This window comes from Lampetra fluviatilis, chromosome 50 (genome assembly GCF_964198595.1).
Source record: "Lampetra fluviatilis chromosome 50, kcLamFluv1.1, whole genome shotgun sequence".
NCBI classification, from domain to species: Eukaryota; Metazoa; Chordata; class Hyperoartia; order Petromyzontiformes; family Petromyzontidae; genus Lampetra; species Lampetra fluviatilis.
The window spans coordinates 7,802,806-7,825,319 of NC_136324.1; the positions used below are offsets into that span (position 1 = coordinate 7,802,806).

General features: G+C 48.6%; 1 protein-coding gene across 1 annotated transcript in view; it reads left to right on the plus strand.

Annotated features, from left to right (window-relative positions):
• Positions 1-22,191, plus strand: part of LOC144948556 (centrosomal P4.1-associated protein-like) — a 34,040-nt gene extending 11,849 nt beyond the window's left edge. The window contains exons 6-18 of the mRNA XM_078878125.1: positions 1,023-1,173; positions 1,585-1,678; positions 1,862-3,467; positions 5,737-5,884; positions 6,375-6,540; positions 8,198-8,446; positions 8,882-9,104; positions 10,479-10,618; positions 12,870-12,992; positions 15,208-15,348; positions 17,264-17,348; positions 19,112-19,232; positions 19,869-22,191. Of these exons, the coding sequence (XP_078734251.1) occupies positions 1,023-1,173; positions 1,585-1,678; positions 1,862-3,467; positions 5,737-5,884; positions 6,375-6,540; positions 8,198-8,446; positions 8,882-9,104; positions 10,479-10,618; positions 12,870-12,992; positions 15,208-15,348; positions 17,264-17,348; positions 19,112-19,232; positions 19,869-20,067 (3,446 nt within the window). The 3' untranslated portion in view covers positions 20,068-22,191. The remainder of the gene's footprint in view (positions 1-1,022; positions 1,174-1,584; positions 1,679-1,861; positions 3,468-5,736; positions 5,885-6,374; positions 6,541-8,197; positions 8,447-8,881; positions 9,105-10,478; positions 10,619-12,869; positions 12,993-15,207; positions 15,349-17,263; positions 17,349-19,111; positions 19,233-19,868) is intronic.
• Positions 22,192-22,514: the final 323 nt, after the last annotated feature.

Here is a 22,514-nt window from a genome sequence, read left to right on the forward strand (position 1 = left end):
ACTGTTCCAAAGAAAATGACGTTTCACTTACTGTAGCCTCGCCCAGCTCTTGAGGAATTCTAACTGGAATAGTGATTGATTATACAGTGAGGGAAAAAAGTATTTGATCCCCTGCTGATTTTGTACGTTTGCCCACTGACAAAGAAATGATCAGTCTATAATTTTAATGGTAGGTTTATTTGAACAGTGAGAGACAGAATAACAACAACAAAATCCAGGAAAACGCATGTCAAAAATGTTATAGCAAGAAACAACTGCTGAAGTGGTTGCTGTGGTTGTTCCACTTGATGGCGGATGCTTGTATTGCGCCCGAAACGTCGTGATTTTATTTTATACCTACGTGACTTTACCGAAAGAACCAAAGAGTATGGATCCCTGCAGTCACGAAAACTTCAAATCTAGATTATCGCAAAGATGTTCCTCATTACCTATCACAATTGGTGTTACTCTTGGTGATTTCAGTGAAACACTTGGCAGCCAGACTCCAGTTAGCCAGATATTCGGGGTAAGCAGGAAATATTACCCCCCAAAAAATCCATGAATAAACCGAAAAGCATAGTCTTGGTTCTTTCGGTAAAGTCATGTAGAAGGGAAACAATAAAATAATAAAAATAATAAACAATAAAATTCTCACGACGTTTCGACTGCTTGTGTTGCAGTCGAAACGTCGTGATAATTTTATTGTTTTATATTTTTATTATTTTATTGTTTCCCTTCTACGTGACTTTACCGAAAGAACCAAGAATATTAATCCCTGCAGTCACGAAAGCTTTAAATCAAAACCGAAAGCCTTTGATCAGAACACTGCCGCACGCTAATTAAGCTGCACACGGTAGAATACTTAGTTCTAAAGTGAGAAAAATAATATCGTCTGATCAATAGCTTGCATTATAAGTTGGCCCTTTTTTTGTTGCTCGTTATTTACTCTGCGTCGAACGCAAAAATGTGCGCTAAAAAATGAAAGTGACGGCGCCGATGACGTTTTCATTCTTTTTTTATTTCCCTGGCTCCATGTGGCTCAGATGAAAGCGTACCAGACGACGAAAGCATCTCTCTCGAGCGCTCCAGGTACTCCCCGCGCGGCGCGTCGAGCCCCGAGCAATGGCCGAGCGAGCAGAGCGAATTGGAGGACCACCGACAACGTTCGCCGCTTCCCGTCCACCCGGAGGACAGGTACGACCGGGCCTCTTGCGTTTCCGCGCGTTTTTTTGCTCGCTTGTCTCCATCTCCGTGGCTGCGTGCGTATTCCTGAGCGAATCCGCTCAACGAGATATAGCCGGATATTTCTCAGTGTAGACATGCAATGCAGCACCCGTTGCCGTACGAGAGCCTCGCTCGCGTGGTTTGAGAGTCTTCCCTGCATTGGTCGTCCGCAGCGGTGGTGGCTTGATCCTCGCAGAGTTTGTTGTCGTCTAACCGATGTGGCAGAGCGGTGGAAGAGCCGCGTGGTGGGAACCCGAAAATACATGGTGGATCCCTTAAGATTATTAACATGAGAATTAGGCTAATGGTCTCGCGGTGTTTTTCGTGGAGCTTGTGAGGTTTGTTCGCAACAAATTTGTCCTTGTGCATTTTCATCTATAGACCCATCACACCTGGCATTCAAGGTGCTCGGAGATTTGAGCAACTCCTGGAGGAGCAGATGAAGGCTGAGGAGGAGAGACTAAGAGGATGTGAGGTGTGTAATGCTTCCCGTGTCTCTAACGTAACACTTGTTTCTGTTGGTGTAGTTTTGCAATGCAATACAATTTTGATTTATAAAGCATCTACACGTAACCGTAGCTCAAGAAGTGCAGAAGCTGTGGCATCAGTGCACAGAAACATTATTCTGACAATTTGTCATTACTTTATTTCCACTTAGAAGCCTTTTGCAGGTGCTGGAGGAGATGCTGGAGGTGGCGATGGTGGCGGCCGTGCACGGAAACCATTTTTGAAACGTGGTCAAGGCATCGCTCGCTTTGATAGAGGAAAAGAAGTCCCGGCTAGAATGTCCAAGGGCGTTGGTGAGGATGGCACCTCGATCGTCCCTGCAAAAACACAACGAGGTGCTGCGCAAGAGATGTCGTTAAAGAGCACAGCGCCGGTGCAGAAGGCGAGAGGGAGTCATCCGCAGGTCCAGAAACCGGATCGCCAAATGCACGCGAGCAGGGGAAACGAGAAGCCAAAGCCTTCCGTCGGGTCCAAATCGGTGTCCGGTGGAGTAGAACGCTCATACGCAAGTACCCGTCCACCCGCCGAGATCTCCATCGCACGGTCGGCGAGCAGGGCTAGTGAGGTGGCGACGCAGGCTGCGAGGAGTGTGCAGAGTAGCGCACAACCCCGTAAAATGGTCACATTTGACCTGCCCGATGACCCGCCCTCCGCCAAATTGTCTGGCTCGCAGCTCAGAGAAGAAAACCTGCGAATGCCACCTGCGATCAAGGAGTCGTATCCACAGACACAGAATGAAACGAGGCAGGATGTCGAAAGCGCTCGAGCGCAACTCGCCGCACAAACGCCGAGCCAGCGGCACGAGGTTCTGTGCATGGGGGCCCAGCTGCCCGTGTCGTGCGTGGCCGAGTCTTCTTTTGAGATATCCTTTCAGCGCAAGATGGAACGCTGGGACTGTGAGCGAGCCGTGGACGATCACGAACTGCAGGAGTTTGAGCTGCTGGAGCAAGCGGCGCAGGACCTCTCGTTTGCAAGCAACGCCTCGTTGACCACGACGAGGGCGCCGCCGCCGCAGATGCTGCCGCCTCCGATGAACCTGGACAACTGGGGAAACTGGCGTCGGCTGTCGTCGACGCCAATAAAGGAGTCGGAGAGGGCCGTCATGCCGGAGAGTGACGGAGCGAGCGAGGTACCCGGTGCTCAGGCCCCAAAACACGCTACGGCTTTAAAGTCCGTTTGGCAGCAGCCCACGGAGATTGGCGGTGACAGGGGCGGTGAGGTCAGAGGAGTCGATGGAGGCGACGGACAGCGCGACGATGAACGTGGTGGTGGAGGAGGTGTGGCGGAGGCCCTGGGGGCCACAAATTGTTTGCCGTCTCGCCCGGGAGTGGTTGAAGATGCGGAACTGATGAGCGATGAAAGCTCCGATACTTCTGAAGTCTCTAGCTTTTTAAGCGGCGTCGAGGAGCGTGACGATCTAGATGACAATGACGATGGCGACTGTGAAAAGCCACCGACCCCTTGCAAGGATCCTGATGGTTTTGAAGATGAGCACACGTGGAACGACGACGATGATGTTGTTGATGAAGACGAAAGGACTCTGGTGGAGGAGAACCACATGGCGGAGGATAGAAATCACGCGCGCCTGGAGGGCTCGGAGCAACGAGCAGTCACACGTAAGGTGGCGCAGTGCAGGACAGTAGACAGGACAGACTTGGGCGACTTTCACAATGGGAAGGTGTCTCCTAATGAACCGCCAACATCTGGACTCGTGGCAAAACTTTTCCCGGCACTTAAACCGCCCAAGAAAGACGTCGGTAAGTGTTTAAAAAATGGTTTCAAAAATATGAAATGTGGTAATGTTTGGTTTTGCAATTCATTTCACTGCTCCAGAAGAGATATTGTTTTCATCAACCTTTGGTACAGAGTTTATTGAAGGAATGGGACAGTGATCCAAGGCATATTTTTTAGGATCCTCCAGGTTCGATCCCAACCTTCAGATGTTTATAGCCACGAAGCTGACAGGGGCGGCATCGCTGGTGCTGTGCACAAGCAGCATGCGAGGTGGTGTGCGAGCGTTTGGGTTTATTTGTTTACATGCCCGAACAGAAACTCCTCTCATCATCATGGTGAACATGCACTAGAGGTAGGCATTGTCTGAAAGTGGTTGCTAAAGGCACTATGGTCTCTGGTTTTTGCACGCCTAGTATCGCACAAATATAATCGGCCTATGGTAAGCCAATGGCTTACACCACAAGCTATTGGTATCATGGGTAATTGTGTCATTATTATGAGTAGACATAGCATTCACCACAAGCTATTGGTGTAATGGGTAGTTGTGTAATTATTATGAGTGGTTATAACATCCACCACAGCTATTGATATAATGGGTAATTGTGTAATTATTATGAGTGGTTATAACATCCACCACAAGCTATTCGTATAATGGGTCATTGTGTCATTATTACGAGTAGACATAGCATCCACCACAAGCTATTGGTATAATGGGTCATTGTATAATTATTATTAGTGGTTATAACATCCACCACAAGCTATTGGTATAATGGGTCATTGTGTCATTATTATGAGTGGTTATAACATCCACCACAAGCTATTGGTATAATGGGTCATTGTGTCATTATTACGAGTGGACATGTCCTCTTGTGTGCACGTGGCGAGCACTAACACTGGGAAAGTGATGTCTTGCCAGCCACCAACCACAAGCTCCGTTATAGCTTCCCATGCCAGCTCAGACGTGACTCGAATTAACAGGATCTGTGGAGTCCAATCAGGCACCACGGTGGCTGCTGTCAAAAGTCGCTGAGCAGACCGTGTTCTCCGCAGCTTAGAAAATCACGATTGAGTGCCAGTTACATTTCCAAAATGTCGAAATTTGTAGATTTTTGCTGGATCGCCAGCAAAATCCAAAAATAGGGATAGGGCTTTTGGAACGTGCAGACGTTTTAACAACCCTGAAAGGCGATCGTGCTGGTTCCTCGACTTAAATGACGTAGCGTTGTGATTTGTGCGCAAGGTTGAAACCGGTCTCGAGAATTTTGCTTCGGTGCAGGTTTTTCAGATTGGTTTTCAGTTCATACAAAATCTGTATTCACTTGGCAAATCTGCAAGCATTATTTTACCATCTTCATGTGAACACGTTATTCTTCAGTGATGATCAGTGTGAGAGAAAATGTAACCTTCATATAATGTAGCCCATTACCATTTGGAGCCTGTGACAAATGGGCCGCTCCTGTTCAAGCATTTCAAATATAATTGCTCCCAGAACCTTGTATTACCCTATGAATAAGTAGACAATATACCTACTTCCCATATCTCTCTGCATAAAAAAGCAAGTATTTTTTCTACGTCCTATCAGTCACACGGCCTTCTAGCAGTGCATAATTTCAGCAGCATTGGTTGCATCACAGCCGAATAATGCTTCAAAGTAGCCGAGTCAGCACACAAAGTGCACACACAATATGGCAAAGAGTTGCAGTGATTCTCACTTGAGATGTTGAAAAACCACCATCCTTTTCCACGTACAATAAAACTTCTCATCTGTTCGTCTGATTATCGTCATTGGACATTTGTGAAAATTTGTAGTGTTATTAATACAAATTGCATTTCACAATTTCTGAGAAACCACAGACAAGCTAGAATGCTGCCAGACGGTGAGCCAGCTCCAACAGTTGCTCTGCAGTTCTCTATATATTAACATGTTTTCGGCCGATTAGTGAGTGCTTATAGGGTAATGCCCCGGTTTATGTCGGGGATGCGTTCCTAAAAGGTGCGACGACGAACATCGAAACAAAGTCAATCAAAGAGATTTACAGGGTAAGTGGTGGTGGAGGCGAAGGCTGAGAGGCGACGGATAACGAGAAAGGACGGACGATGCTGTGTCAGCGACATAAGTGTTGACTGAGGCGACGCAATTCAGGTGGCGGTATCCATAAAGCGACGACGTATTTGCAAAACGATTTAAAAGGGGGAGATGTAAATATGGGTGTTACCGCACACGGAGCGCTCGCGTTGGCATACGTGTTCCCGCGAATGCGTCGTACGTTAACCCGCCTCTGTGGGGTGCAGCTGTTGCTCCTGCGGCGGACGTGGGGCAGTCGCGGCTGCTACAGGAGCGACTGGCCGAGCTGGAGGCGGAGATCGCACGCTTCCGCACCGAGAACGCCGCCCTCGCCCGCCTACGCGCCGAGCACGAGGCCTCGCTGGAAACCCTGCGGTGCTCGCCCATAAACTTCTCTCTCGCGCTAGATGGGGGCGCCGCCGTGGCGAGATGTTAACTACCTCGCCTGGTGTGCAGGAGGTCGTGGGTTTTATCCCGACCTTGGCGCCTGGAGTTTGCGTGTCTCTCTCCCCGTGGTAGCGGGGATTTTTTCTCCGGGTCCTCCGGGTTTTCCCTGCACATTTTAGAAACGTGTTTAGAGTATTTGGCTGCTATAAATTTCCACATGATAAGCTACTTTGTTGAGCTATTATTTGTGGCCAAGTTGCTTCTGAAAGAGAGCTATATAGCTTAGTAGGCCTTACCTGGTAAAATCAAATATATAGTTTTCAATATAATATATAGATCCCGCGATTCATTCTCTCACACTAGCTCCTCAATTTAGAAAAAATCCTTTCCGATTTACTTTTATGGCTCTATGGCAACCGCTACCCGTGAAGCCCAAGCCACCTTGACACCACCTAAACAAGCCGCGTTTATCCCACAGCAAGGAGAGGGAGGCGTTCGAGAGGCACAGGGCGGAGGGGGTGGCCCAGCTCGAGGCTGAGCGGCTGGAGGGGCAGCAGCGGCTGCAGCGTGAGCGGCGCGTCTTCCAGAAGCACGCGGCGGCCGCCCGAGCCATCCCCGACAAACAGCAGCGCAACGAGGCACAGGTGTCGTGCCTCCTGCTTCCCATTAACACGCTACCACATACACACACGTTAACCACGCTACCACATACACACACGCACTACCACACTACCACATACACACACGCGCTACCGCGTTACTACTCTCACCCATACACACACGCTAACCATGTACCACCCTCACCCATACACACACGTTAACCACAACAACAACAACTGCCATTCGCCACTAAGCGGCGCTGACGTCACCACGACGCTTGTGCTAGGCCAAGTGCACCTTGAGGCCACGTGAAGTGTCGAACGCCCGCTGGCAGGAGGTCACGGGGCAGACCCAGGTGCCACTGGTCGACTGACTGAGATGACCGAGATGACTGGCTGATGCACCACCTGTGCCACCTACTGTGCCAACTTGCTGTGCTTTAGCCACCCGGCGCTCCGCTCGTTGTTGTGAGCGTCGCTCCTCCGCCCTCGGTTGTTGTTGGAGGGCGACTGCCTCCAACTGCCCAGTAGCGTCCTTCACGAGCCTTTTCCACTGGTACGAGTCATCGGCAAGTCCACTCAGCTCCACGTCCTCCTGTACCACATCACTCCATCTCTTCTCTAGCCCATGCTGCGCCCATTTAGCCCCCTCGATCCGGCCGAACAAAAGCTGTTTAGGCATGCAGAGGCTGGGCATGCGGGCTACATGACCCAGCCAATGCAGCCTTGCCTGCCGGAGGAGCTCACCGATGGGACTTTGCCCAGATCTTTCAAGGATTTGTGAGCTCACACAATCCAGCCTGGTTAAACCCAAGATCAGCCTCCCATTATATCTGTACCAAATTGAAATTCCCCCGGTACAGCTATTGAAGGCTTCACGAACTACGTGGTCAAATAGATGTTAAATAATGTGGGAGCCAGAGGACATCCCTGTCGCACCCCAAGGTGTACAGGGAAAGGCTCTGACTCCCGGCCACGTAGTTTTACCCGGGCCCGCTCACCATCATGAAGGTCCTTAATGATCGTGAGCAGAGGGTCAGGGACTCCGAAAGCACCAAGAACAACCCAGAGCCCAGGCCTACTGATGGTATCATAGGCCTTGACCAGGTCAATAAAGCAGAGATGTAGGTCTTGTTGGAATTCCCTACACCTCTGCTGTAGCAGACGGACAGAAAATATGGCATCGGTGCAAGACCGCCCTTTCCTGAAACCGCATTGGGGCTCCGCAAGCCTCTCCTCAGCGTACCGAGCAAGGCGATGTTGAGTAATCTTTTCCAGGACCTTTCCCGGCACACTGAGGGCATCCTTCCAATCCTGCATAACCCGTCCTTTGGTCCAGACAGTTGTGATGATGTCATGTAGGGCAGTCGGCACACATGCCACCCTCCCTGGGAGATGGTCTCAGAATTCGGATTGCCCCTCTTACTTCCTCCACAGATGGCACCTCAGCCAACCGTTCAGAAGGGGTGATGTTGTCTGGGCTGAGGGAATTCCCCTCCCCCAAGTCCTCGAAAAAATGCTCTGCAAACCTGCAGACCTGTTCCTGGGAGTCGGAGATCGGATTACCACGCTACCACCCTCACCCATACACACGGTGCTTTGAGTTGCTGAGACGCTTAAGCGCCACGTGAATGCAAACGATTATCTTGATCCTCTCTATTTATCCCTCTGCCGCCGCCGCCCCTCCCTGCTGCCCGCCCAGACCCTGCGCCAGCAGCTGGCCGAGCTGCAGGACGAGCTGCGCCGACGGGAGGCGCGCTGGGCGGCGGGGCAGGCGCGCTCGCGCGAGCAGCTGCAGGCGGCGGAGCGGCTCAACGCCGAGCTGCGGCGCGAGCTCAGCACCGCCGAGCGCCTGCGTCTGCAGGCCGTACGGCGGCGGGGAGCGTCTGGGCGCAACGGCGGGGCCCCCGCGGGAGGACATGCAACGGACAGGGAGGCGGTCGCTCCGCAGGCAAGACTAGGACGCGGGACGTTTTGGGCAAGCGATCAGGATAGAACCAATTTTTCCCAGTGTGTAAGGTTGGGTGGTGTCGGCGTTTTAACAAAACCAAGAGCAAATCTTACGTCTAAAATTTGTAAGTATTCCACGGTGTTCTCCGAAGTTTTGGGGAGAACGGAAGGGACAGGCTGAGTGACTCGGGGAACATTCAGTGGTCTGGCTATAGACACCGAGTTGACACCGCTAAGGTCCTCATTATCGTGATGGAATCAACTTGTTAAGTTCAGAAAATCTGGCAGTCTCAACCTGGTTACAAAAAATGCCAAGCTCTCAAATTTCTAAGTATATCAATTGAGATTGCTACTTATTATACCGTGTCACATATCATCACGGACAAACGACGTTTCGTGATATTCGTTCAACGCTGCCGCTTGTATATCTTGCCAGGTTCTGGGAACCCAGAAGTTGGACGTGGGTCCACAGCTCGCCGCTCATCCTGCGAATGGCGCTCCGACTAAGGTGGCGGCGGGTCACCTTCCTGCAAGTGATGCGGCCAAGGCTGGTGCCCTGAAGCCAAAGTCCTCGTCTCTCAAGTCCCAGGCTCCCAGCCTAGGAGTCCAGAAGGGCGCGGAAACCAAACTGGGGAGGCCTAGCCAAGCTGCGTCAGCTGGTGAGAGTCAGAGGAGACTTTTTTACTTTTAAACAACTTTTATTGCCGCCAGCAGCAACAGCACTGGAGGCGATTTCGATTCGAAATACACAGTCACCAGCAAACAAATGAAAATAAACGCTACAAATCCACGCGCTGTGGCGCTACAAGCACCGCGCACAACACGAAAGAAAAGTCACGTGGCTGTGGTGGTCATCACGCACGCCACGGTGACGAGCGTTGCGCTTCAGAAGGTGAACATGAGGGTGCCGTGCACGCTGGTACAGGGAGGAGAGAGAGAGGTAACATAGATTTTATTATTTCAGCGTGTCATATTTTCTTTTTGGTTTCAGTATTAAAGCAAAATTAATGAAAGCTGTAAATGGGATACATTTTGCCTTGATGAAAAACAATGGGATGTTGTTTATAAAACATCATGGGACCTCCTTTGCCAGTACCAAAATATACTAATAGGGTTTTTCCCCTTTTTTCTGGAAACAAAACTGACACCTTTTGCAAGGAATCATGCTTACATTAACCACAATACTTGCAGTCAAATGCAAACAAAAAACAATACTCTGATCATTTATGCATTGACAACAATATTCTGATAATTTATGCATTGACAATGCATAAATGATCAGAGTATTGTTTTTTGTTTGCATTTGACTGCAAGTATTGTGGTTAATGTAAGCATGATTCCTTGCAAAAGGTGTCAGTTTTGTTGCCATAAAAAAGGGGGAAAACCCTATTAGTATAATTATCTGTGATGTTGGTTAAACAAATACGGTTGTGAATTAACGACTCAAGTGGGTCAGAGCGATTTCCTGCCCAAAGTAACGTTGAGGCGGTGCTCATCCATCTCCTGTTTGTAGTCCTGAGCCAGTGGTTTCAATTCCTCATTCCTATGGCAGCTGCAAGTCCAGCCATAGGACAGCCACTGTTGACTTGCCCACAACGTGGCGCTGATTCTTTCGACCCCAGAGCTTGGGGAAGGAACGATCGGCTGAGGCAACCCCCAACCAAGCTTTGAACTTTGCTGCCTACCAGTTGCAAGCTGCTCCTCTACCATTAACGACATTACAGTCCTAGATTTGAAGCTTTCGTGACTGCAAGGATTCATACTCTTTGGTTTTTTCGGTGAAGTCACGTAGGTAAAAAAAAATTTCATTTAATAAATTAAATCATGACGTTTCGGGCGCAACACAGCGTCCTTCTTCAGGTGGGGACAACGTAGCGAAAGCACAACTGCTTAAGTTTTGAGATCTCACATACCGTGACGACTCGTGCGTCTAACATTTACATGTTTCAGAATGGGAGCGTTCATGACAACGACACGTATGGGACTGGACTCAAGTGCTCAAGACGTATGTTACAGTTGTCGCTGTGTCTCAGCTTCCAGGACCACGAGGACGGACTTGAGTTCAGCGGGAGCAGCAGCGGCGGCGGCAGCGGAGGACACCCCACGTACGGCCACCCTGAAAGCCGCCACTCAAGACTCGTCGCATCCCTTCGGCACCTCTCACCACAAACCGGTAAAACCGAGCCCCACACACTCAATCTCAGCGCCGCCTTCAAAAAGTCAATCGTCACGGCCGACGATGGCAACGTGACACAGCTCGCCGTCACTTCCCTCTGCTTATCCCTCAGCTGTCGAGTGACCTTCAAGGTTTGCTCGTTCAGTCCCGCACCAAATTTGGCATTTAGGTCGTGGACTTTTCTTCGGTCCCTGACCACTCTCGTGCCGGTCTCGGTAACCTGCCCTCCTCCGTCTTACATGCGTGTTCCACCCATCACAACCACCTCTTTCTGATTACATCGGCGGTTAAACCCTATTAAAACCGGACGAATTGGCTTTCTGGTATTGGGGATGTCCAGAGTACTGCAAATTATTAATAAATGCATAATTAACTAAGTTTAATTACATTTACATCTAATACCTAACACGTTTATTTCACATTCAATGACACCTAACCAAATACTTACTATGCAATTACGCTTGAAAATTACTCCCGGAAAGTTTCATCCGGGTACCATCACCATGAAGCAAAGGTGGAAAGCTGAGGTTCACTGCATGTGAAAGGCTGAAGGGGGTTTTCTGACGTAAACAAGGGTTTATTTTATTGGAACCTCCTTTGCTAGTAGCAAAATATGATAATTGTTTTTTTACCCTTTTATCTGGCAACAAAACTGACACCTTTTTTAGTGCGCCTTTTGGTGTCATCTGGTCCAACACCATGTGAGACTAGGCTCTAAGAAAAGCTGTCTCGGGTGTGGACCAATCAATTTCAAGGACAGTGCATACATTATCAGAGTTGTGTTTTTTGTTTGCATTCCGACCGCAGGTATTGTGGTCAATGCAAACATGACTCCTTGTAAAAAAAGGTGTCAGTTTTGTTGCCAGATAAAAGGGTAAAAAAACAATTATCAAGGGTTTATTTTGTTTATTTAATCAAACAAATGTGACAAACAAGAGAGCTCGAGCAGAGCACGTGGACGACCAGGCATCCGAGCGCAAGGCTTCACTGAATTCCATTCACGTGTCAATTGTATTTCTTACAATGGTCGGGTATAACATCTTATACTGGTAGGAACGAAGTGAACCAGCCTACAATAGATTATATCGTCCGTCCGTCCGATGTCCGATTAGGTGTAGCAACATCGCCCCCTACTGCAAACACTTGGCAGGACCCTACAAAAACCTTTAGACTCAGTGATGCTTTCCTGGCTAAACAAGTGTAACATTCCCTTATAATTCCCTGAGATAGCTTTTATTCCCTGAGATAGCTTTTAATTAAAACATTTAAATTAAAAATTAACTCACAGCGGCCTAAAGCCTACAGCTAGGCCTAAAGCCTAGAACTAGGCCTCAAACTCTCCCTTCGTATCGTACCCCCGCGTGTGTGAAAGAGAGATAATGTTTAACAATGTTACATTCCCTGATGTTTTTAAATAGAAAATTTACATTTAAAGCTTTTACATTAATAATTAAAACATTTAAATAAAAAATTAACTCACAGCGGCCTAAAGCCTAGAACTAGGCCTCAAACTCTCCCTTCGTATCGTCCGATTAGGTGTAGCAACATCGCCCCCTACTGCAAACACTTGGCAGGACCCTACAAAAACCTTTACACTCAGTGAGGCTTTCCTGGCAAAACAAGTGTAATAATACATTATCTTTATATTCTTTGGTTATTCGTTCCTACCAGCCTACCCCGCAGGGACCTGTTATGGTGGGTGCATCTCGATTTGTAACTCATGCTTGGTTGTAGGCTTGTCGGCAATTTGCCGGCTCGGTGCTGTTGGCAGAACCTCGAGAGCTTCCCAACCACCCCGAGCCCGGATGCATGCTCCACTCCATTATTACACGCTTTTATTTAACTCACTTCGTCTGTTGTATCCTCAAAAAAGAAGTCTTGTAACTCAATTTTTACACACTTCCCAATGTGCTATCGACTGCAAACTTCGTATAGCTATGTCATACTGATGACAATACTATATTCTATCATAAAAAAAAATATATATTTTTTTTAAACAATCTTTTTAACGGCTCTAATTGTCCACACTCAACTGACGTTGCCTGTAAATCACCACGTGGTCCCTTACGTCACGGCAAGCCTCGGGGAGCCACGCCCAGGGGCGGGGGATGTGGAAGGAGGGGAGGGGCGATGGGGGACGGGTGCAGGGGGAGGGGCAGCTCGGACAGTACATTTCATTAATGCGTGTTTAAAAAAAAGTATTTTTAAAGATTTTATACATGAAATGATTCCTGGCCGTGTGCGCAAGGAGGGCGGCGGTGACTGCGGCCCGGGTGTGGAGCAGTCTCCCGACTGGGGTGCGGGCTCGCTGGACGGAAGCAGGACCATGGACGAGGAGGTGCTGGAAGAGGTTACACATCCCGATGGCAAGGTAAGAGACTTGCGGCCCATTGCGTTAAACCGTGTAGGTGTCTGCCCGAGGTGTCTGTTGCAATTAGATCTGAGAAGCTGTCTCTGTATGTGGACAAAAAACTGAAATGCGCAACAACAGCAAAAATGGCGAGTCAAAAACTTGAAAGGTTCAGCCAATTGGAGGTGCGAGGTCAAACACGGCAAAATTAAAACGTGTCGCAGGCAGTCGGTGCTCATTGTTCACCCCACCTTTAATAAAGTTGGTGGAGTGCTCTCATACATGCTCCTTGCTGCCCTGGCCTGTACCCTATCACCATTGAAATGAAAAATGTGTGATAGCAAAAAAAGTTCCACCTTGATAACCCTTGTGTTCGATTAATTTAACTTGAAACTGTGGGAGCCGTCACTGCCTTGGAGTCTCATGAAGTGATTTCGCAACAGGAGGCTGTGCCCATAAACGTCACACAGGTCAGAAAACATCACCCCCTTTCCTAGAACCCTGCGATCTGCACTTAACGCACATTTGCCACTTCACTTGATAACACTCGACGCATGTCGCTCCCTGCCCAATATTTACCGGCACTCTCCAGCCACTCACTGGCACCCATTTAGCCTCTCACCGGCACCGGTAGATGAATTACAGGGCGCCCGATGCACATGCTGCACAGATATTATTTGCATTAGGTCAAGAAAAATATGCACCCGTTGACCTTCAGAAATACGCGGGGGGGGGGGGTTTCTACGATTGAGTTAAGTTTTAAGTTTGTATCCATAGGTTCTTACCAGCTGTGATGGGGGCGGTCGGTGTTGGCGATAGTAAATTTGAGAAACACGGAGAGGTTGCGGCTGCCGCCGTACAAGGGCATTAGACGTGAGGGTCGCTGCGATACGGCGACGACACGAGAATATCTGACGACGATGCTGGTAATGATAATTGTTTTTTTACCCTTTTTTCTGGCAACAAAACTGACACCTTTTTTACAAGGAGTCATGTTTGCATAGACCACAATACCTGCACCTGCAGTCGTAATGAAAACAAGGCTTTAAGGAAAGCTGTCTTGGGTGTGGACCAATCAATTTCAAGGACAGTGCATACATTATCAGAGTTGTTTTTTTACATTATGACTGCAGGTGTTGTGGTCTATGCAAACATGACTCCTTGTAAAAAAGGTGTCAGTTTTGTTGCCAGATAAAAGGGTAAAAAACTAATTATCATATTTTTTCTTCTGGCTAATGAGGTTCCAATGGTGATGCTGGTAATCTCCCGTTTTGCGTGTCATCGCAGTGCCGTGATATTCACTGAATATTATTGACATTTAAAGTTATGCACCGTCGATTCGCTTTCGCAAGGTCAATTCCCGAGTTAAGGAAAATAATGTGGGTTTTTGTTGACAAAGCACGACACTTTCAAGTTTATTTAAGTTTTTCCAGGTGAGAACGCTACAGGCCAGGATAGTCTCATGCAAGAGTCACATGGGACATTAGTCTTCCGGTAGCAGACGATGATTCCGTTGTATAACAGCATATAAGAAAAATGTAGGTGATTTTTTAAATGTACTATTTTTGACCCATCGTGGCAAGAAGGGAATGACGGTCGATGGATAACATTGGTTATGGAATAGCGCCCGAATGAGATTACGTGCCTGAGAGGATTACCACCTTGGAGATGTAACGATGATATGAGCGAGCTCGTTTCCGTGAGCGAGATGGATCGTGACATCACAAGATCGTAATGGATGGCAACGACTTGGGGAGGCCTTCATCCAGCAGTGGATTGACCGTGTCTGATGATGAATGTACCCACAGTGTGTGCTGGCACACTCCAAATATACACTAAACACGGAGAATGGCTTTAAAAGTTGTATAATCTCCTGTAGATGTTGAGGCTACTGGTTCTTCACGTTCTGCAGATGTAGATGCCACTGGTTCTTCACGTTCTGTAGATGTAGATGCCACTAGTTCTTCACGTTCTGCAGATGTAGATGCCACAACCGCCATCTATTACGCGGCGGTTGAACTTACGAATCTCGGTCCGAACAGGCAACTGGACATACGGACAGGTTTGTTCGTATCTCTGAAAGTTCATCAGTCGAATGTTTCATAAGTAGAGGCGTCCCTATATATATAGCTCAGTGGGCCTTACCTGGTTAAATAAAATAGTTTAGTTTTAGGAAGGCAGCGGTGGTGACGGCGGCGGTGACGGTGGTTGCACGCGTTGCTGTCTTGCGCCGCAGGTGGAGGTGGTGTCGCGCGAAGGCCGCCGCACGCTGCGCTTCCCCAACGGCACGCGCAGGGAGGTGAGCCCCGGCGGTCGCTCGGTGCTCGTGGCCTTCTTCAACGGAGACGTGAAACGCGTGCTGCCCGACCAGCGCGTGGTGAGCGACCCAACCCCCCCCCATCCCCCCTCGCCCCCCTCGCCTGGTCGCCAGTCGCCACTGGTGCTAAAGTCACAGTACTGCATGCAGAGGCGCGGAGTTCATTCATTCATCACGCGTAGTCAGCGGAGGAACGTTGCGCCCAAACGCGAGACCTCCTGCGACAAAACTGCTCTTGGCTGCCGTACACCGGCGCCTCGAGTGATTTGTGTAATCCATGGATCACGGGGGGGGGGGGGGGTGGCGGGGAGGGCGACCATGTAGGTGACGCCATTCCTTTGAAGGGTCGCAGTCCACCTCGAACGTCGACCGCCAACTGAAGTGCGCAATTTGCTGCGGGAGTTTGCGCATCAAGACGTCTCATTTCAACTTGTAACGCGTCGCTGCGCGGTCCACGCTCCTTGTCGAGAGAGGAGGAACTACGGACGAGCGGGAAGGCAACCGCGCGATGAGCCGGTGCCAACCATTGCCCGAGTTCTGCCGTCCTCCGTGTGTGAAGGTGTTAATGGGCAATTCATGTTCACATGTGGGAGGAAACGGGAGCAAAGTTTTATCTGTGGGGAGTTTGAGATGTCAGCCCAGTCGTCACCCATGACTGCACAAAGAGATCATCACCGCCCTTCCACGCCGCTAGACGTAATTCGGTTAAACGCAACGTAAGCCGGTGTTTTGCGGATGTTTGTTAAAGGGGCCCCGTGTTGCAGAGATGTCGGTGGCGGTATCATTGCGTGTGGCATCGTCTCCCCTGGTCCGTCCCTGATGTGATGCCATACGATTGTCTCTCTTTAGAACAAATAATTTGGTGATGCTGCTGCTGCGTTGGCAGCAGTGCACAAGTGCAAACAACAAAACACTCAGAACATGTCTCATTCACACTTTGACTTTAATAGAAAAAAAATATATAATGTGATTTTTCAAGCAATGATCCTTCTTCATAGCAGGACAGCGAGGTAGTGGATAATAGTTTAACACGTAGCCTTTCACGACCAATATTATCTATAATAGAGATGTTTTTGGGTAAGATTTCGTAAATATAAATGTGATTACAACCAGCCTGATGATGGTAGTTGTAATGCCCGGCAAAACGTCGTACTCGAATTGTAAATGTCGTGGGTTTACTCTGCAAACACACTGGTGTGCTGAACTAGTAACAGAGTAGCATGTTTTTGTTTACTTGACAAACCTTACTAATTGGCGCTGTTGGGTGTTGGCGGGTTTCACGACACATTTCTATTTAGGCGATCTAACCCAAAAAAACCTGTTAAGGTTAATAGTTGTAGTCTGCACTTAACACTGTGGGAATTAATAAAAATTTAAAAATCCTGATTTACTATTTTTTTATTGGCACATGAATACAGTATTGGTAGCTAATGAGCAGCAGACTCACCCTTCAATAATAAAACAACTATTTCTACCAAATAAACTCGTTTGTATTCAAATTAAACTTTAACTGGCTGGCACAATGCATTATGGGTGGAACTGCTTGTTTTAACGAGGTTTGTGAAGCCATAATTAGCATAATTCATTGAGTGATGCATTCCTGATTGCAGTTCTCATTTAAATAGGGGTTAGACAAACTCTCTGTAGAAACCAAACCTCCACACCACTCTTAATAACTATGTAACGACCAAACCAACCCATTTAGATTCCTAACTATTCATGCATAATAACTTTGCCGTCATTTCTGTCGCTTTCCCATAAATTGGCTGCTGCTGCTTTCACCAGAGACCGAGGTGCTGGCTCTGACGCTGCCGTCAAATCCCACGTGACCCCACGTGACCCCCAGTGACCCCACGTGACCCCACATGTCCTCACTCTTGAGCACAATCGCAGAACTGTCACGGGCCATATCACTTGTAGTCATGTGGACGTATGCCATATAAATATTAATAATGTTCTACACTTTCCTCTCTAGATTTACTACTACGCAGATGCACAGACCACACAAACCACTTTTCCGGACGGTTTGGAGATTCTACAGTTCCCGGACAATCAGATTGGTGAGTTTTACGTTGCTGATGATGATCCTGATGATATTTCCCGTGAAACAGAATGTTGTCGCTTGGGGTTCCTCACTTGAACTTATAACAGGGAACTACATTTCACCAGGTCTCTAGATTCCCGCTGTCATCATCAGCTACAGAGATCTCCTGGTGCATTGTCTTCATTCCAGTTCCATTTCAGCCTTCTTTTCACCCGGACTCAAGTCTGTTTCTTTCCTCTGATTCCGGCTGCCCCATCCTCAAAACAAACCAGCTTGTTATCAAGATCAAGACTCAATCACAGCCAAAGCCATTGATGCCCCCACACCTCCGTTAAACTACTAAAAAATTACTATTTTTATTTTTCTAGGTAAGGCTCACTGAGCTATGTAGCTCTTTTTCAGAAGCGACCTGGCCACAAATGATAGCTTAACAAAGTGGCTTATCAAGTGCAAATTTCTGACAGCCAAATACTCTTCAACACATGTTTCTAAATGTGGAGGGAAAAACCGGAGGACCCGGAGAAAAATCCACACGAACACGGGGAGAACATGCAAACTCCAACTGTACAGCAGGCGTCAGGGTCGGGATCGAACTCACAACCTCCTGTATAGCAGGCGAGGTTGTTAACATCTCGCCACCGTGGCGCCCATCGCCAAAGCCATTGATCCCACCACACCTCATTGCCAACACTCTCAGATCCTGCAGCTACTGAACAGTAGGTTTGCTGTGGCCTTGTTACTTCTCCCCTGAACTCCTGCCATCTGTACAACTTAACATCGTGGATCATGGCTCCTTCTCGCCAGCCTCTGACTGCCTATTGTAATCTTTTTTTTTTCCCCCATAGTTGTTTTGTTTGAATAAAGTAAGGCAGCCCAACAGACGAAGTATGATGCTCAATCTTTCTCCCATTCAAGTTACCTCTGTAAAATCACAAGTCCTTTATTCAAACAGGGGCGTGTTTCGCTCCTGACACAATTCCTTGCATGCTCGTGAATATCAATTACTTGAATGCTCGTGAATATTAATGTTTTTGTGGTCGGAGCTTGACATTAACTGTCGTGTTTGATGGAAAGTCAGGACACACTCTCTTCTTTTTTGCGATTGTAAATGAAGATAAACCATCTGCTGCGTTTACTTACATATATGATAGAAATAACACAATTGACCCAGGATGGCTTTTTTTACAATGCGTTAATATATTTTTTAAAGTTTAACTTGGGAGTGGCTTTTCAGTCAGGGAGCCTTTGTTACTCAACCAATGGCACCTGGGTTGTATGTACAGTATGCATGTTGAACGTCTTTCACACTGCGTAGCCAACCGTACTAATCGGAGGTGCGATTATGACTCAACACCTGGGCCGGCCGCTTTACCTCCCCCCAGGTGAGCCTTGACCACGCCACATGGCCTGGCACGTGTGCCATGGTGACCAAACCCCCACTTGAGGTCCCCGCCTAATTCTGCTGCTGCTGTTGTTGCTGCTGCTGCGGATGCTGCTGCTGTTGCTGCTTCGCCTGCTGCTGCTGTTGCTGCTTCGCCTGCTGCTGTTGCTGCTGCTACTGTTGCTGCTACTTCTGCTTGCTGTGGATGCTGCTGCTGTTGCTTTTTTCGCTTGCTGCTGCTATTGCTGCTTGCTGTTGCTGCTTTCTGCTGTTGCTTTTTGCTGCTGCTTGCTGCTGTTGCTGCTTGGTGCTGCTGTGCTGCTGCTTTGCTGCTTCTCCTGCTGCTGTTGCTGTTGCTGCTGCTGTTGCTGCTTCGCCTGCTGCCTGTGTACATGCAGAGAAACACTACCCGGACGGAAGCAAGGAGATCGTGTTTCCCGACCAGACCGTGAAGCACCTGCATGTGGACGGGCGCGAGGAGACGATTTGTCCAGATGGCACCGTCATTCACACTCAGCTGTGAGCCAAACCCCCTCACCTCCACATTCACCTATGGTCGCCAGCGTCACTGCCAACACCAAACCAGGGCTGGGCGATCGCCGCGATTGCTGGCCTGCCATTGCGGTTCCGTACTTAGCGTCGAGTACGATTCCTAGCTCGTCATGGAATAAGGAGAATTTTGGTGGGTGCTGGGCTATGTGGAGCCCAGCATGGCATTCGGGCAATGCCAGTAATGTAGAATTTTTTTGCAATGTGAGATGCCTTGTAGTTGAAATAAACTAAAACTATTAAACTATTTTTATTTTACCAGGTAAGGCACCACTGAGCTATTCGGCTCTTTTTCAGAAGCGGCCTGGTTATCGCAAATGATAGCTCAACAAAGTAACTTATCACGTGGAAATGTATAGCAGCCAAATACTCTGAAGTGCATGTTTCTAGATGTGGAGGGAAAAACTGCAGCACCTGGAAAGATACATTCACATGACCACACTGAGAACAAGCAAACTCGCGAGTATACAGGCGGTCAGGGTCGGGATCGAACCCACACCACCTCTTGTATACCAGGCGGGATAGTCAACATCTCCTAGCCACCGTGGTGCAAGGTTAACAGCGGCGACGCTGCGTTTGCTGACTTTGCGTTCGTTGTTCTCGCAGCAACGGCGACCGCGAGATCGAGTTTGCGGACGGACAACGCGAGGTGCACACGGCGCGCTACAAGCGGCGCGAGTACCCGGACGGCACCGTCAAGACGGTCTTCCCCGACGGACGCCAGGAGACGCGCTACGCCTCGGGGCGCCTGCGGCTCAAGGACAGCGCCGGCAACATCGTCTTTGACGGCACCGATGCCCACTAAGCGCCGCCCGATTAGCGCGGTCGGCTACGTACGGCGCGAGGAGAAGTTCAACGTGCGTACGTACATCAGCGCTGGCGCCCTCTGTCCCCTGGCTCAAGTCCCGTCGCGTGAGCTGAGCCGGTGACATGCCGTGGCACGATGAACCAAGTTTTGTGGCGCGCTGTGGCGGTGCCGGTTGGTGCTGCAGTCTGCTCTGTGACACAGTTGCATGCCGTGGAAAGCTCTGGCATGTTTTGGTACGTCATGGTACACCGAACAAGCTGTGGCACACTGAAAATTGGTCGTGGTTATAGACACGGTTAAAACGCAATCTGACACATCTCATGCAATTAAAGTGAAACCTTCTAATGATCTCTTTCAAAATGCTCAATGCATCCACTCAGACACGTGACGAATCAGATCTCTCATCTCATCCAAGACAGGTCCCAAACCCTTGACACATTTATTCCCACAGCCTTTGTCATATTCCATACAGATCTGAAATTGGATCCGTGTATAAATCAATGGAACAGTCGTTCTGAACTTCCCACCCGCATAGCCTGCCTACAGCAGGGCACAGAAGGGCATTGTTTTTTTAAGGCCACCACCACCTGGCAGCGTTCACTCACCGATGTAAGAAGAAGAAGAAGAAAAACTCCACTGGCAAAGTTATTTTAAAATGTTTTTATAATAATATTGATGCAATAGATATGCACATTTCTTGTCGTGCCTTTTGTCAAAGAGCCAGCACACGGTGCCTTATCATGTGCCAAGTCGTACGTCACACTGCACTTCAGCTCGTCGATTGGGATTGCAAAACTTGGCGGGAGCCTCCCGATAAAGAGTCTTGAGACTCGACGACGAGGCTTTCACGGGTCAACAAAGCGTGACAAAAACTAACGATGATACAATATTCAACCGCGAGCCACGGCTTCCTCATCTCATATAAGCCGTGCTCACTGAAGGAATTGCATGTGCCTTAAGATCAAAGAAGGGAAATCCTGAATGTGTCATAAAAGATGGCTTCTGAATTTTGGCACTAATTTGGCAGATGATTCCGCTGCCGATGTCCGGCAGAGAGGGTGACAAGCCTACGAAGGAGGTCAGAGTCGGCTGATCCCCGTGCCTGAGATGGGTCAGTAAGGGTTCATGAGTTTCACATAACATTCAGGTCCAAGTCTGTGGGATTGCTTTATCAAGAGTTTGATATGTAGGTATGCATTCCTTCACTGGAAATCGATGCATTTTTTTACAGAACAAGCTGCTTATCAACTTGCATTATTTTATTTACTTTTATCAGTGACTCTTCATTCACGATATGATTACAGCTGAACTTGGGTTCATTATAAGCTAACAGATTAGTCGAATGTAGAAATTAGGTCACAGTGGTGCCCCCTGTTTGAAACGAGCATGAGGCAGAGCACGTGTCTGCTGCTGGTCTTGAGCCAATGTTGCCTCTGGAGGATGGCCACTGCGACGATGGGTTAAGCCGGGGGCCGGCAACCAAAACAACGGGAAGAGTCATTTGTTTTGAATTCTGTAAATAAAATAAAAACATTTGAAGAGGAGCCGCAATGCAATGTGAACACGAGACGGTGCTCCTTAATAAATAACTTCACGAAACAGTTCCTTGAGTAGCCGCATGCGGCTCCGGAGCCGTAGGTTGGCGACCCCTACCCATGGTGAACTGGACTTCCATGGTGAACTGGACTTCCATGGTGAACTGGACTTCCATGGTGAACTGGACTTCCATGGTGAGCTGGACTTCCATGGTGAACTGGACTTCCATGGTGAACTGGACTTCCATGGTCAGGGGGTCAGCAACCAAAATAACAAGACGAGCCATTTTTTTTTCCCCGAATTTCAAGAGCTGCACTGCAGCCCTTAAAGAGCCACCGCATGCGGCCCCGGAGACGCAGGTTGCCGACCCCCTGGGTAAAGCTGACCCCCAAATAGAGCTCTCACATTCTGCCCGATTGTGAGCGGGAGCGCCCTGCCACAGCGCCACCTGAGCTGGCAGCTGCATTGTTATTATCTACGGAAAAATCTGCCTCTGCTCATGTTTGCAATCTTCAGGGCATGTGATCCAGAAGATTGTGCCGATATTTGTTGGCGAGTCAAATCTACAACTGTCGTTTTTTTTTTATCCCCCAAACATTTTATTGTAATGTTAATACTTACATATATTCAGTGCTTGCCACTGCTGAGCAGTCAAGCAGAGATGCCTCCTCGATCGTTAAAATGCCAAAGCTGATGTGTTTTGGACCAATGCGCACGGCTGGTCCAATCTTTGTAGAACTTTGGGATTTTCCCACGCAATGATGGGAGATGAGGCTATTGGCAGGTGTTCACACTGACAGGCAACATACACTTAGCTCCGTCAGATCATCACAAATGGCCAATAATGGAGAGGCAAGACCACGTGCAGTTTCTGGACACGATTGCAAGGCAAACGCACGGTGGATGGA